Genomic DNA, 17,497 nt, shown 5'->3' with positions numbered 1-17,497 from the left:
GGATTCGAACCCGCCACCTTAGGTGTACGTGGCTGGCGCCTTAGCCCGTTGAGCTATAGGCGCTGAGCCGTTAACATTTTTTCTACCTGACGCAGAGAATAATTTGTAATTTGTTAAGTAAACTTATAAATAAATAATTCAATCAACATTTTAAGCGGCTAGGAACCACTCATCAATTTCCAGCTCCCAAGTTTCAGTTTTCCTCTTGGGCTCGGTTTAGGAGGGGCCGCCTCGGGCTGAGAAAGACTCATTTTCTAACTCGCACAGCTGCCCGGTGACTGCACAGTTAGTCAGTGGGGGCCACCGCCCTAGCAGAAGAGCTGTCCCCAGAGATTCCGGAGCTGGGCGCGCAGGGGCGCCCGCGAAGGAGCCTGCGTTACCTCGGCCTCGGCGAAGGAGCCGCGCACCCGACATTCCCCTCTCTAGGGATTCGAGCTAATCCTTCAGCTCACATGACTCCGTCCATCCAAGCTAGCTTTTTGCCACCTCAGACAGCGAACTAAACTCATACTCTTTTTACTTAGAAGGTGACCCAAAGGTGTTTCAGCTCCCTTTCAGAGAGAACTGCAAATTATAACAACCTACCGGGCGTGAGGTAAATAAGGGGCTCGGCTCGACCCACACTCATCCCGTTTTCTTTCTCCCGACCCTGAGTCTCTCCTGGGGTCCTTAGTAGGCTTCAGCGCGCCTGAAGGACCCCGTCCTCCGGAGACGCCTAATCAAGGGGAGATTAGGAAACAGAAGCGCTGATTCTACCTTCGTTTGTGACTAATCAAAAGAGAAATCAGGCAGAGGCGGCTCCTTCGTCGTAGCTTTACTGGCGAGGCAGGCTCGAGGTAGGTTCGAGGCAGGCTCGGAGCAGGCGGCGCCGAGGTTGCCCCGATTCCCGACATGCTCCGCGCAGGGGCCTTCTCAGCTCCTTTGCTGTTGCCGCCGCCTCCTCCTCAGCCGCCGCCGCGGTTGCTGGGGGTGGCTGAGAGGAGGAGCAGTCGCCGACCCGGTGGAGTCAGTCTCTGTTGCTGTTTTTGCCCGAAGAGTCTTCCTTCTTACGTCGCACCCTGAATCCCGTGGTGTCGAGGGGTAGTCCCTACGGACACCTCAGCACGCAGTGGAGATGCCTCTCTTTGCCACCAACCCCTTCGATCAGGATGTTGGTAAGTGATTTTGCCGCTCCCTGGCCATTCCTCACCGGACCGCAAGCCCCCTGCCCGCTTCTCGGGCCCCCAGACCAAGGCCGAGCTCTTCCCCTTTCCGGAGGCTCCTTCCTTAAATGTTGGGGAAAGGTTGAGGGTTTAGCGCGTCCTCTTTGAGAGAAATAGGACTCAGCGAGCATGTGAGAGGGCCCTTGAGCTTGGACTGTAGGTTTACGAGAGAACGGCTTAAGGGGTTGGTATAAAGGGCCTCGGAGGCGCAGCTGGTGTAGCATCTGGTGCTGGGACTGTGTTTCTGGAAAAACAGCGAAAGGCTGAGGCGTATCTAGGCTAGAATAGGATTATAAACCACGTAACAAGTGTTTTCCAATGTTAAAGCGTTTGGAAGTGGCAGAATGTTTTAGGTAAAGTCCCTCAGAGGATCTTAAAATCTCTCATAACGGTAGTTGGCGGAGAGCTCTGATCAAAGATAGACTTTTGAAAATGTTGGGAGGGATGAAGATGAAATACCTGGCAACAGATGAAACCTACGTAGCTGAGGACCTGCGACTTGGGATGCCTTTCCTGAGCTAGGGTCTCTGCACTTTGAGAAGTGTAGAAGAGGACCTTGTATCTGGAAAGGTGTTTGAAGTGCTGAATTTTTGTTGGAGTTAGGTACTGATCGTATCAGTCCAGCAGGTTAGCTTTTTATTTTATTTTTTCTGGCCTGAAGATAGTAATTATGGGAATTTGAGTTTCTGGGAAGAGGATTTTGGAAAGATTTGAATGCACTCAGGAACTACATTGGCACACGAGTGTGGAATGAAAGCTAGTCAAATGCCATATCCAGATCTCTTAAGGCAGAATTTAATATTTAGTAAAGCAATATGCAAAGACAACCTTGTGGAGTTACTTTATATGTTGTCATATATTTTAACTGTAAAAGGTAGGTGTTGAATTTTGCTTTCTTAACTTTTCTTTACAGCATGTCACTGAAGGTTGGAGGTTTGGGTTAAGACTAGAAAAGTCTCTGCCACTTCCTAGCTCACATTGAAATCCAGGCCAAGCTTTAAATTCTTGGAGTTCAGTGTCCTCAGCTTTCAGGAGGGGAAGACACGTTATTCTGTTTTGCGATTAAATGAAATAATATGTGTAGAGAGGCTACTACATTGCCTTTGTATGCAGGCACTTTGTAAACGCTAACATTTTTGTTCCATTCATTTTGTTTAAATGAATGTCCTAAATCTTAGCATGGCAAGGAACTTTAGGGATCATCAATAAGATTTAATGAATAATGAATTGAAAATTACACTTAATAAGCACATAGCACACACTGTTTACAGGGCACGGGGCTTGGGGACACAAGACATTCAGTGATGAACAACATTTGGTTGCTGCCATCAATAAGTTTTACATCAGTCTCTGGGGAAAATGCTTAAATAAAACAACTTCTTAACACTTCTTCTATTCCTACCATGTTTGTGTAGTTTTCATGGTCCTGTGTAATCTAGCTACCAACTACCCAGTCACCTTTCAATCCTGCTGACTTTTGAACACATATTTGCATTGGATTCAGATAAATTTCTTAATGCCAAACCTGTTCCTAGTACCTACACCACCCAGATCAGACATAGTTCCTTCTTGCCTTTATGCTTCTGCTTCTATTATTTCTTCTATCTTTCAACATATCCTCATGTTTTAAAGCCAGCTCAGAATTGAATTCGTCATACCAGAATCATTTCTGCTTACTTTTGTCAAGAGTTTTTCAGTAGCAGCATTATTGACAATAAGGACAGATAATTATCTTTGTTATAGGGAGTCTGTACTCTACAATTTGAGGTGTTTAGCCTCATCCCTGGGCTTTACCCATCAGAAGCCAGTGGCACCCAATTCCCTGTTGTGATTTTAAAGATCTTTGGACGGTACTGAATGTTTCCCAAGCGACAAAATAGCACCTAGTTGCTCTATCTACTAGTTCATTGTAATTTCCACCCTTTTCCAAAGCCTACGAATTATTTTAGCATTTTTTGTTTTTACCAAATTATTTACCATTAAAGATAGTTATATCCTGTTTTTTGTTCCTTAATAAGTGGTTGCTACATAGTAGGTGCTTGATAAAGGGTTGTTGAGACTGTTGGCATTGAGTCTGGCAGACAGTAAGCTTCTTTCTTGAGTGTAGGGAAGTGCTTTTTGCTCCAGAAAAGCTTACTTTTTAAAGTTAGGTTTTGGTATTTTGATCAATTTTCTCTTCACAATTCATGTGTCAGAATATCATGAAAGATTAATCTAGCTAAGAAAACTCTTCAGAGATTCCCAATAAATCATCCTTGAATAGAGTCTAATAGACTCCTATGTTAAATTTTTTATAGCGTATAGAATACAGTACGTAGAATACACTTAACAATTTTCTTTCTCACCTTGCCTATCAATGTGTGTGTCAGTGACATAAAAGTAATTCCACCAACTCTTTTGGTGGTTTTTTTTTTTTGAGTCAGAGTTTCACTCTTGCTGCCCCAGGCTAGCTAACAGCAACCTCAGACTCCTAGGTTCTAGTGATCCTTCTGTCTCAGCCTCTTGAGTAGCTGGGACTACAGGCACCTGCCACAAGAATGCCCAGCTAATTTTTCTATTTGTATTAGAGACAGGGTCTTGCTCTTGCACAGGTTAGTCTTGAACTCCTTAGCTCAAGGGATCTTCCTGCTTTGGCCTCCCGGAGTGCTGGGATTACAGGCATGAGGCACCACACCCAGCCTCTCATTAGGTGTTATTATATTTGTGCCTTTTCAAAATTAATTGTCCTCAGCTTTGTTCATATACTGAAACTGAATTAGAAATCCACTGACTGATTTATCCCTTGAAGAAATGCCTCAACTTGTTACTAGAATGTGAGCTCCATGAGGACAGGAGTTTTTGTTTGATTTGTTCACTACTGCGTCCCTTGGATGTAGACCAGGGTCTAATGATGGTGAACATGCAGAAAACACTCACTGGAATACATGCATTTCCTTTTGGACCTCATATTCCTTCTAAATTCTACTGTTGAATTATAAAGATAACTCATTCCTTCTGGTTTTTATTTTATAGTCCTTAGTGACTCTGTCTTGCCAAATCCAGTGGTCAATTTCTAGTCCATTTCTTTGTTGATCTCTTAACCTACCTCTTTGATATAGTGTACAATACTTTATTTGTGGGATTCTAGGATATCACACTTTATGATTTTCTTCTTAGCTCCTTTTTAGTCTTTTTTGCTTCTCCATTTTCCAACTTTCAAACATTGAATGTCCTGTTGCTCAGTTTTAGAATATGTTCTTCAACATTTTTTCCCATGGTGTCTTAGGAGGTAGCTTAGCTTAGTGTTAAGAAATTAGACTCTGGGCTCGGCGCCTATAGCTCACCTGGCTAAGGCGCCAGCCACGTACACCTAAGGTGGCGGGTTCGAATCCCCAGCCCGGACCCGCCAAAAACAACAATGAGGGCTGCAACCAAAAAATAGCCGGGCGTTGCGGCGGGCGCCTGTGGTCCCAGCTACTTGGGAGGCGGAGGCAGGAGACTCGCTTGAGCCCAGGAGTTGGAGGTTGCTGTGAGCTGTAATGCCACGGCACTCTACCCAAGGGGGACAGCTTGAGGCTCTGTCTAAAAAAAAAAAAAAAAAGAAATTAGACTCTGAAACCACACTGAGTTCAAATTCTAGATTTGCTGCTTATCAACAGTGTGATTTGGGGGTTAGTCGCTGAAGATACTCTGTGCCTCATTTTTCTTGTCTTTAATATGGAATGTAGGGATAATAGTTCTTAACCCAGAGGATTGTCAAGAGGGTTGAGTTAATATTTGTAAAGCACTTAGAAAATTTCTGTGCTTTTTATTTATAAAGTAAGATTAAAAAAGAACTTCATCTGACTTCTTCTTAGCTTTGAATACCATATGTGTCTGGTGACTCCCAAATGCATATTCTTAGTTCTAGTCTCTTGCCTGAGCTCTAGACATAGACATTCATCTGGTCAGCATTTCCACTTATCTTCTGCTTGGTGTTTAAAACAAACACGTTAAAAACTCAAGTTTTAGTTCTTTCCCCAAATCTGCTCATTCCTCCATCCTTGCCCATCTTGGTATACATATATGATGCCATTAATCTTTCCGGTCACTCAGCTCTAAAGTCTCAAACTCTCCATTGCTTCTTCATATACCTAGACATTTTGCATTCATTCTGTCAGCAAGATCTTTTGTCTCTACTTTAAAAATAGATTGAGAATCTCATCATTTGTCTCCATCTCACCACTATTATCTTACTTCAGTCCTCATTATCTTTTTCACAGACTATGACAGGAGCCTTCCGGTAGGCTTCTTTGGTGCCACTCTTGCCCCTACACTTAGTTTTCATTTAAGAAAGCCAGTGATCTTTCACAGATGTTAATGTCACTTACCTGCTCAGAACCTTCTAGTAGCTTCCCATTCCACCTAAAGGGAAATATTTTTTTTATTGTGCTCCACAATCTGGTTCCTTCCTGTGTCTCTGACATGATTATGATCTCCAAACTCTCTCTCTTGCATTCCATGCTTCATGAATCTACACACTCCAAGCTCATTTCTGACTCTTTGACTATATTTTGCTGTTTTCTTTCACTGGGATACTCTTCTCCCAGGTATTTGAAGGTCTACAGGTCACATTCTGGAATCTGTTCAAAAGTCAGTTTTTAAGAGAAGCTTTCCTGAATTACCTTTCGTAAATAATAACCATCTTTACCCCCCCCTCACGCTGGTTCTTTGTTCCATTTTATTTTTCTTTGTAGTGCTTAACTATCTTAAGATTACTTGTCTTGTGTTTTGTGTGGAATGTAAATACCATAAGGATGAGAACTTTTCATTTCTATCTCTGATACTTTAGGGATAGTTCCTGGTATGATGTAAGTGCTCAATAAGTATTTATTGAATAATGAGTTATTGATATTTTTCTAGATCTTTAGTATTCTGTTATCACCTAAAAATACTCATCTACCGATAAGATTGGTTCAGGAAACTGAACTTATCATTCTCATTCTGGTTCTTCATTCATTATTTGGTAATATTATAGAGTTATAATTATTTTAAACTAAAACTCAAGCATCATCTTTGAATTATTCTGTCTCTGCTAAATTATCATGACTTTGTATTTATAATAGGACATTTGCATTCCTAGTCACACTGGTTTCAACCATTTTACACCTTACAGACTTGACTTTGTTTTTAGTCTGTTTTGCTTAGTCTAGTCAGTATCGTAAGTCATAGCCAAATTAACCTTAAATGTTAATGTCACATTATTCTCCTGAAGTATGTGATGGAAAGACCTTGAGCTTTGTGTTGAAATTGCATGTGCACCATTTATTGTTAGTAAATGGCCACAAAGTATACAGTAGAGCCTCTGTAAGTTGACCATGCAAGGGACTGTAAAAAACTGCCCAACATACAGAGGAGATCAAAATTAGGAACTAGGCCTCCTTTACTGATAAGTATATGTAGTGCCTCTCTGTTCTATGATAATTAGGTCAACTTAACAGTTGCATACCAGTGGGGGCATCAGAGACATCACTGATGTTTTCTTTTGTATGTTTGGTTGTCCCCCAGAAACAAATGTGTGAAAAACCCATCAGTGGGGTCAGGTCAGTTTCTGACCTTCCCACCCTCTGCTGAAAGTATGTGACTATAGGAGTTGGTCGATGTAGAGAGATGGTTAACCGTGGAGTTTCTACTGTAATTGAACCTCTTTGAGTTGTTTCCTTCCTTTGTAAATTGGGATAAAAACATCAATCTCATGGTGTTGCTATGAGGATTGCTTGTAAAAACACAAAACACATGACGTTCTCAGTTGAAAGTGAATATGCTTCATGTGTTCAGCATGTTCAAAACTGTATTGAAACTTTTCTCTTTAGTTATGCTTTTCAAATCGATGCCTTAATTTACTCAGTCACAAGTCAAGAACCCGGGAGTCATTTTGACTTTGATAGTTGTAATTCTTTACATCTAAGTAATAAACATAATGAGGTCAGACAAATAAGTTGGGAACTCATCCTATTAAAAGTGCAGCATACCTCATTGCTGAATATCACTATGGTCACCATAGAGGTATTCCCCTTGGAAGCTATTCACCAACTCCAGCCACCCTTCAAAGCAATTTTGGAACTCGTTCTGCAGTGGCCATCTGAGCTGTCATCTTATAAGATCTAACAATTAAGTTGGTGATGGTGAAGGGGAGTACTTAGAAGGTTGCCATTGTGATATTCAGCAGTGAGGTATGTAGCTGCTGACTTTGTGAACTTGTTCAACCTTAATGTGCCAGATACAATGAAAAGGCCCTTAAGGCTTCCAGGGTTGCTCCAGTCTGCGTGTTTTATCTTCCCAGTAGTTCTTGAATCCACCTGTACATCCTGCATCCCATCCTTTCTGTTCTCATTGCGGCTGCTAACTGGTTTGTATCACTGCTCTTAGATTAGTGTAGAAGCCTCTAGTCTGTCCCCATTCATTTTCCAGGTGGCTGATAGAGATATTTTTAAATATAAATGTAAGGCGGGCATGGTGGCTCACACCTGTACTAGCGTTCTGGGAGGCCAAGGTGGGAGAATCCCTTGAGCTCAGGAGTTCCAGACCAGCCAAGAGCAAGACCCTGTATCTACTAAAAAATACAAAAACCAGTTGAGTATGGTGGCACACACACCTGTAGTCCCAGCTACTTGGAAGGCTGAGGCAAGAGGATTGCTTGAGCCCAGGAGTTTGAGGTTGCTGTGAGCTATGATGCCACAGCACTCTACCCAGGGTGACTGAGTGAGACTGGCTCACTAAATAAATAAATAAATAAACAAATAACGTACTCACGTGGCTCTTCTGATTCAAGTATTTCAGCAAATTTATACTTTTCACAGTAATTTGGACTTTGCAGCATGACATGTAAGCCCTCTTTAGCATTTGGCTCTTTTTTAACTTTTCAGTCTCACTTTTCACTTTTTTCCTAAAGGTATATATCACTCCTTATTGGTGTTATACCACTATGGCTCTCAGGTGTGCTGCCCTCTTGCCTGACTCATCTCTTTCTTCATTAGTGTTCTTAAGAGTTGTTTTAAGGAGATGATACATGCAAAGCACTTAGCATAGCACTTGGTAGTCAGCATTCAATGGATACCTTTTAGCTTTTTTCATATAAAGTCAGAAACAGATTTAGTGACTCTTGGATTCTAAGGGTATAGTTAGAAAAGGATCATATTTAACTATGATCATAGGCAATTTATATTTGATCAGGCACAGGGCTATTTTCAGTTAACTATTAACTTTTTGATAGTTAACTATACCCAGGAGAGAACATACTCAGGAGAGAAATGTGAAAATTCAGAACAGAAAGTATATTAAAGGTCTGATCCACTGGATTAGGAAATTATATTTGATTTTCTATTTCTTTTTATCTTTCCTATAAGCCATTCTTTTTCATGCTTTTTAGGTTATCATTTTTATTCTGTGCTCTTCCCTGAAGTGCTTCCATGATGTTCTTTTGATACCTACTTTCCTTTCTGGTTAGGAGAGCTTTAGATTGCTCTTTGCAGATAGAATTTCCAATAGCTAGGAGGGTAGGGACCTAGATGAAACATTTTCAAAGAATCATTTTCCCCTAATTGCAAAAAGAGGGTAATTTCTTTCAGGCTTGTTTTCCCGGTTGGCCACTTTGCTGAACTGTTACATCTCCAACCCAACTGAGCACTGTCCTTTCCCCTACATCCTTTCCCCTATGTCTGAACATGATGAGCTGCCATTCTGTTAGCATTTCTCACCTCCCCAAATCTCTGACAGTCGTACACTTTGAGAAAATCAAAAGTAGTTGTTAATCAGAAAAAGTTCTCCAATCTATGAAAGGACTATTGACATTCAAATGAGGCTTTGTATGTGATTTTTATAGGTGCTGCTGGGCAAATTTCTCAATCTCTTCTTTTTGAGTATTAGTGTAAGGATAATGTGAGTATAAAATGAGATCATCATGAAGCTTTGAATTCCTTAAAAGCAAGTCTGGGTTGTTTTTGTTTGTTCTTTTCCCTTTCCCACAAACCCTGTTTTTGTCTTAGAAATAAATGGTTTTGACTTCATTTGCTAGTCATACAACCATGTACAACTGCGGCTAGTATTGATTTTGAGACAGCATCAGTAAATGATGTGAACAATTTTAGAGTTCTGAAATGAGTTACATTTCTGATCTTTATATACAAGTTTGAATCAGATGCTAATCCTTTTACGTGTAGGAAAGTCAAGAAGGGAGTTTGTGAATGCTCAACATAACCTGCTTAGGACTGTACCACACATTCTTGGATATGTCATTAATTTAAAAACTATAAGATCATATTTAACTGTGATCATAGGTAATTTATATTTGATCAGGCACAGGGCTATTTTCATTTATTAATAAGTTAAATTTTAACATGCTTAGCTATTACATTTTTATTTATTTATTAATTTAGTTAGTTCCCATCAATAAGAAAGATACTTGTTTGTAAAATATCCAAATTCTGGTTTGTCCAGAAAAATTTAACAGATTTATTTATAGGTGTTACAAAGTTGAACTGCTCAAACTTGTTCACTGAAATATTTTGACTTGCATCTTCCCATTTATTTAAAAAACTCGCATAGAAATAGCAATGGAAAGATGGCCAATACCTGATGTCTTTTCCCTGTGTTTCCACTCAATGCCATATACTTGGGTATCTATTGACCCCCATGGAAAAAAATTAACATTCAGAACTACTAAGAAGCAGTAAATGTTTATTTTTGAGAATGAGATTTCTCCTCTCATGGGTAGATTCTGAAGCATATTCTCTGCACATGCAGCATGCTAGCTGGATGTCTTTCGACATAATTGTTACATCTTTGGGATGGGTAGCATGCAGGTTGGTGTCTTCAAAAAGGCCAACCAGATGGGTTTCACTTGCTTTCTGCAAAGTACCAATAGCTGTGCTCTGGAAGTACAGATCTGTTTTGAAGTCCTGAGCAGTTTCTTTCACCAGATGCTGGAAAGAACATTTGCGAATCAGAAGTTTAGTGGTCTTTTGATAACATGTAATTTTATGGAATGCTATGGTGCCAGGCCTATAGTGATGCATTTTTTTCACCCCTTTAGTAGCAGGTGCATCATGCAAGCAGCTTTGTAGCCAGTTGCTTCCTGGGTGCTTCACTGCCAGTTGATTAGCAGGTAGTCTGCTTTGTGTGAGCCATGGTAAGTTAAGGACCTCCTTAGTTCCCCCCAACCCCAGCTCCTTCCATTGGAGCTTGGGGACCTAGAGGCAGTGCTGACATTTGAGGGCAACAGCAGTGTACAGTGGCTGGGAACACAATTCTTAGCTATTATATTTTTAAATAAGGTAGTAAGTTTTAAAATTTGAATGTGTTCTTAAAACAGATATTTTTTAAAAAGCCCGCTTAGCTACCAGTCAGCAAGAATGATGTATTAATTATTAAAATGTACTACCAAATCAAAGTAATAACTTGCTTTCCTTTTCTAAGATGAAGTAAATGTTAGACAGAGGGATATTGTTCGGAATGACTCACTCAGTCTTCTTGGGCTTCAGAGAGGCTGAGGGCCTGTAGGCCAGAGCTCTGGGACTCCCCATCAAAGCACTTGCACTTGGATTTGTGTTTTATATTGGTTTTCATTTAAGATAAAGTTTTCTTATAAAGAGTGTTGAGTAATAAATAACTTGACTAGTCTTTGTTCCTGTTTCCTGGGAGGGAGCCTTTGAATCCTTGGAATTTCCTGAGTGCTGGGAGCATCTTTGTTATTCCTGGTGGGCCCCTGGAATAACATCTTAGTTTATACTAACAATATGACTCACTGTGGCAGCTAGTCACTCCACAGAGACTAACCATGTGATTAAAAGAGTTGGTCTTTGAATTCTGGGACCCCCTGGAGAAAAGGGACTGGAGATTGAGTTCTAGCATGTGGCCAGTTGTTTAATAAGTCATGCCCATATTGAAACCCCAATAATAACTCTGAACACTTAAGAGCTCAGTTGAGCTTCCTATTGGTGATACACATTGTGGCAGGAGGGTGATGCCTCCTGAAGACACAGAAGCTTCACCTTTGGGATCCTTCCAGCCCTATCTCTACACAGTTGGCCCTTCATATCCATGAGTTCCACATATGTGGATTCAACCAACAAATCAAAAATATTTGAGAAAAATTGTGTCTTACTGAACATGTACAGACTTTTTGGCTATCATTCCCTAAATAATATACCATAACTATTTACATAGCATTTGCATTGTATTAGGTATTGTAAGTAATCTAGAGATGGTTTAAGGTATATGGGAGGATGGGTGTACATAGGTTGTGTGCAAATACAAGACCATTTTGTATCAAGGACTTGAGAGTCCTTGGATATTGGTATCTTTAGGAAGTCCTTGAACCAACTGCCTAGGAATTCTGAGGGACAACTATGTATCTCTTTATCGGTTCGTTTTGATTCGTGCCCTTTGTGATAAAACTATAATCATAAGTATAATGTTTTCTTGAATTCTGTGAGTTATAGTGAATAACTGAACCTGAGAGTTTAGTAGGAACCCCTAAATTTGTAACCAGTTAGTCAGAAATGCCTGGGCTTGCTGTTATTCTCGTGTTTTCTCTGTCCTTTGTGTTTGTCTGAAAAAAGTTCTTTTATTATAATTAAGTAAAGTAGCTAAATTAGATGATTCTGTTCGATGTACCATACCTCAGTTGATGTTTTTAATATGTCAAGGTTTTATTTAAAGAAAAATATGCTTTTAAAGCTTGGCTTCTTCTCAGTTTCTCCCTCTGCATACTCAAAGATTTATATCAAAATAGCTAAATAATTAATTACTGCAAACAATTTGATAGACGTCTGTGCCTAGCCAATGTTGCTTTACTAGCAAATAAAGCAAATAATCTTTTTTTAAAAAAATTCAGATTAGGTCGGGAATGGCGGCTCACCTATAACCCTAGCACTCTAGGAGGCTGGGTGAGTGGATTATTTAAGCTCAAGACTAGCCTAAGCAAGAGCGAGACCCTGTCTGTCTAAATAAATAAATAAATGAAAAATCAGCCAGGTGTGGTGACGGGCACCTATAGTCTCAGCTACTTGGCAGCTGGGGCAAGAAGATTGCTCAAGCTCAACAGTTTAAGGTTGCTGTGAGCTATGTGATGCCATGGTATACTACCCAGGAAGACAGAGTGAGACTCTTATCTCTTAAAAAAAATAAAATTAGATTAATACAAGGGTATACACAGTGAGGTTACATTGTGTTTGTTACGTAAAGTCCAAGCTGTAGTTGAGCTCTGCACCCAGGAGGTGTGCACATATGCCTATATTGTGCCCTTTAGGTGAGAGGTTGAAAGTATACCAGTCCTCTGCCTGCCTTCCTCCTTGTTGAATTTTTTTTTTTATTTTTATTTTTTTTTATTGTTAGGGATTCATTGAGGTTATAAGAAACCAGATTATACTGATTGCATTTGTTAGGTAAAGTCCCTCTTATAATTGTGTCTTGCCCCATAAAGGTGTCAGACACCAAGACCCCCACCCCCCTCCCTTCTTCCCTTTCTCTGATCTTCCTTTCCTTGACCCCTTCCCTCCTCTCTCTCTCTCTCTGCTCTTCCCTTCCCCCACCCCCCACCATGTACTAGGACATGAATTGTCCTCATATCAAAATTGAGTACATAGGATTCATGCTCCTTCATTCTTGCAATGCTTTACTAAGAATAATATATTCCATTTCCATCTAGGTTAATACAAAGGATGTAAAATCTCCCATCTTTTTTAATGGCTGAGTAGTATACCATGGTATACATGTACCACAGCTTGTTAATCCATTCGTGGATTGGTGGGCATTTACGCTGTCTCCACATTTTGATGATTATAAATTGAACTGTGATAAGCAGTCTAGTGCAAGTATCCTTATGGTAAAAGGATTTTTTTCCTTCTGGGTAGATGCCCAGTAAAGGGGTTGCAAACTCAAGTGGGACATCTACCTTGAGTTCTTTGAGGGTTCTCATACTTCCTTTCAAAAAGGTTGTATTAGTTTGCAGTCCCACCAGCAGTGTAAAAGTGTTCCTTTCTCTCCACATCCATGCCAGCATCTGCAGTTTTGAGATTTTTGTGATGTGGGCCATTCTCGACTCCTTTTTTAATTTAATTGTATTTCGCTTTTGTGTGAAGACACAGTTGTTCATCAACTAGTTTTATATTAGTTTTGACTACATTGGATACTTGCTTTTCCATTCTTGTGATACTTTACTTAGGAGGATTTCCTCTAAATTCATACAGGTGAATACAAAAGCTATGAAGTGTCCCATCTTTCTTTATAGCTTAATAGTATTCCATGGTGTGTGTGTGTGTGTGTGTATACACATATATGTATATACCATAGTAAAACAAAGAATCTTTTGATAATGAAAATAATATATCTATTTTAGTCTATTTGCAGATGGTGGTAGACCTGTATATAAGTTTTTTAATAAAGAAAGATAAATGGCTTATTTTTTATGCTTAGAAAAAAACAATTGAGGTGTGAATGGGAAAAATGATTGTGATAGATAATGAGGGTACCACACCACTTTTAAAGATGGACAACAAAATCTCATTAGTCAGAGTGTTGCAACCCTTCTGATTTGTTACCGAGAATTGATTTTATTACAGTTGGGTAATTTGAATGTGATTATATATATTTTTTAAAGATTTTGGAAATAATGTCTCTGCAATTCATTTTGTAATCTACAGAGAAAGCAACCAGTGAGATGAATACAGCCGAGGACTGGGGCCTTATTTTGGATATTTGTGATAAAGTTGGTCAATCTCGCACTGGGTAAGTGTTTAAGTTTCAAAGGATTTTTATTAATGCTTTTATAAACATGAAAGAAGAAGAGTTAGCACGTAAAACATATTGCAATTACAATTTGGTTTAAAAAAGTGGAGTGTTATTATCAGAAAGATTTGAAAAATCATACAATCTAGGTTATTCCTTATAACCAGTTAGGGTATATGACTGGTAGAAAGTTGTTACTTTAATTAATCATCGTCCATATTTTCCTTCTGAAATCTTGCTTTTTCTACTGATTATTTTAGTCATTAGTAATTTCTCAGTTACCAAGTGTCATGGTTATTTCTGAATTCTTTTCTCCTTTGTTGTATTTGCAACATTTCACCTAAATGATCAGTGACTACTGAAAGACAGATTAAGGAAATAGAATTTTGAACTTTTTGGCATTTATTACAGAGCTTTCCAAACAGTGGCATTAGCAGTCTTGTTACCTGCATTGTGCCACATAAATAGTACAGGAGAGCCTCCATAGTTGACCACCTCCCTACATTGACCACTTCCTTAAGCTAACCTAGTTTTTGTGGTCTGGCCACGTACTGCATGTTCTCGGTGTACCGTAGGCCTAGTTCCTTATGTTGACCAGCTCTGTATTGTGACCAGTTTGCTGCAGTCCTCCAGGTGGTCAGACTGCAGAGGTTCTCCTGTACTGTCTTATTTGTTCCTGCTCAGCGCTTGTCTATGGTGTGCTATGCACATATTCCTTTGCATTGATTTTTCACTTTACCTAAGACACTACTTACTTCGCCTAGGCTGATGAATTACCTTCTGACATTTCTTTCCATTCCCATATCTTTCTAATTTTTATGCATAGTTTTTATATAACAACTATGTTCTTGTTATTCCACTATTTTTTATGCTGATCTAGTCTAAAACTCTTTAGTCTTCTGAGTTATTTATTTTTTATTTCCCTCCTACATACCATTTATCAGCTCAACTATTTGCGTTGCCAGTGCCTTTCTACCTTAATTGAATGCTCTTGGTTCTGCTATTCCTTCAGAATAAACTGCTTTCCTCCATTTTTCATCTTTTCTTTGTGTCTCATATCTTTTTAGACCCAATTTGTATATTATTTCTTCCAGAAAGCTTTTTCTTATTCCCTTTATGGATAATATCATGGCTCTCCCAATCTTCAGTGCACTCTCTCAAAATCATTTGAGTTTTGTCTTAAATTTTAGTAGTTTATATCTGGTAAACTTAGATAAACTAAATATAGTAAATGTTGTAGATTTTAGAAGGAATGTTCTATGGGTTTTTGCTGTGCGCAGGAAAGAAGCAAGTAGCTTAGTGCTTGAGATCATGGACTAGGGAGCGAGGTTGCCTGGGTTCACATACTGGCTCTGACCAGTCAGCTTTGTCACTGGATAAGTAAATTACCTTTCTGGGCCGTACTTTTCTAGTCTATCATGTAAGAATAAATTTGTAGCTGCTTCATAGAGGGGTGTTGTGACCATTAGATTAGTGAATATGTAAAGTGTGATAGTACCTGGCATATTGTTAAATGGATGTAACTCTGCCTCTTTTTGACTAAAGTCATATTTTGTGAGAGGTTATCTGTTGCAGTCTGGGTATTGTCCTAGATCCATCCTTAAGTATTTTTGAGATAAAGCTTTATCTGCCATTCTAATTTAAAGTCCTTCCTCTCTCTCTTTTCATTCTGTTGGTTTTCTTTTAATCTTTACTTTGGTATTCTTCATGTTTGGCGGACAGTTTTTATAATAATCTGGTCAATTGTTTGAAATCAAAAGACAAACCCCCTTTCACTACTAGAAATATTTCATATTTTTCTAGTTAAAAAATTAAGTTTGTAACCTATCTGAAATTCTAAATGATGTGTTGTGAAGGTATAGAGATTGTTTTTCTTCATGTTAACATTATTTTATCGGAAATGCTTATCAGTTATTCTTTTTCCTATTTTATTGTTCTCTTAACATTTGAAATTCACCAATGTATAGTTTTTAAAAATATTTTTCATTTGTCTGTTTCTTTTAATCCAGTATCAATAGCTGTGTAGATACATGCCTAATTTTTTAATTTTTTTCTAATTTATTTTTAGACCACATTCTTTCCATATATTTCTTCCTATTTGAGTTACCATTTGGGATTTTTTAATTGACATTGCTTTGAATCTGTGAATTTACTTTAGTATTTTCAACGTTAGCAAATGCAGTAATGAGAAGTGGCTTTATTCTTTTGGTCAATGTTTTTTCCTTTTCTCCTTCCTTCTTGCCATTTGGTATTAGTCTGAAATTATAAAATTATAAAAATGTAGGAATATATTTAAGAGGCAGATTTAGGAATGGTGGAGTGGCTTTCAGAAAAATATTTTACTTTCAGTAATCCTGTGTTTTTAAAATCAATACAGTTGTAACCAGTTAATATATAGTATAATTATTTAATGCGTAAATAAAATGAAATAGTTCATATTATTTTATACTATTTTCTCTTTTTGGCTTTTTTTTTTTTAAGTCGTCTGTCTTAGAGTTGTAATTTGGAAAATATTCTCAGATTTTAAAGTGGAGGAAGAGCCGTTATTGTAAAGTTCTGTTTGGCCAAAACTATGACTCAGAAATATGACATCCAGTGATGTAAAAAAATCCTCCTTTAAAAAAAATTTTTTTCTAGTCTTTGCACCACAGATACAAATATATTTATTTATGTTTGTTGATTTTAAAGACATACACTTACATAAGGTATATATTTCTTTTAAAACTAGGCATATGTTCACATGGCTGAAAAATTTAAACAGTTTAATTTTAAAAAGGTGAACATTGACAAGACTAACTCCCATCCCTGTTTTCTTCCCTCATCCCCTGTAGGTAACTACTTTGGTTTCTTTTGTATCTTTCATTGTTCCTTTATAAAAATGTTTAAATAGTTCACCCATTCACGTATAATTCATATAATAATACACTGTTTTCCATTTGTTACTACTTAATTTCTTAATATATCCTATCTTAGAACTATATATTTCTTTTAATGTCTATTAGTATTGGACACATTTAGGAATCATTTTGTAGGTTAACATCAACTTTGGTTAGTGGCATGTCGACTATTTGACACACTTTAAGTGGTAATGAATAAAAATTATTTAGTAACTTTTGGTAATTATCTCATCCTCAGAAAGCCTATTAAATGTAATCCCTATTTGCTTCACATAGGTTAAAGGCTACTTTTTCATAAAAGCTAGAAGTATTTGATTATGCTGAACCAAAAACTTTAGGTAACTTTCTGAAATTTTTTTCTGACATCTCAAGATATTCACATGATTTTTAGTGTGCAATTCCAGTGTATGAGTAAGTAGTGAAGAATGCCCAGCCAAGTAGGTCATATGATGGGCTGAACAGTCTTGTTTTGTTAGAAATGAAGAGAATTTTGAGAATGATAGTAACAGTTTCAACATATCTTCATGTAATAAAAAGCTTTTTTCTGTTAGTTTTCATTGATTTGCTCATACTGTCATTTGGAAAAATAGATGTTAGGGTAGGTTTTATCCACAGTAATAAGTTAAAATTAAAGTTCTACATTTGACCTGTAAT

General features: G+C 38.2%; 1 protein-coding gene across 1 annotated transcript in view; it reads left to right on the top strand.

The window, feature by feature from the left end:
* The first annotated feature begins 893 nt into the window (after positions 1–893).
* Positions 894–17,497, top strand: part of STAM (signal transducing adaptor molecule) — a 55,210-nt gene continuing 38,606 nt past the window's right edge. The window contains exons 1-2 of the mRNA XM_003786781.2: positions 894–1,154; positions 13,862–13,946. Of these exons, the coding sequence (XP_003786829.1) occupies positions 1,115–1,154; positions 13,862–13,946 (125 nt within the window). The 5' untranslated portion in view covers positions 894–1,114. The remainder of the gene's footprint in view (positions 1,155–13,861; positions 13,947–17,497) is intronic.

This window comes from Otolemur garnettii, unplaced genomic scaffold (genome assembly GCF_000181295.1).
Source record: "Otolemur garnettii isolate 467f Iridium unplaced genomic scaffold, OtoGar3 scaffold00019, whole genome shotgun sequence".
Taxonomy (NCBI): Eukaryota; Metazoa; Chordata; class Mammalia; order Primates; family Galagidae; genus Otolemur; species Otolemur garnettii.
The sequence above is the reverse complement of the archived record's forward strand: the minus strand, read 5'-3'. Positions and strand labels throughout refer to the sequence as shown.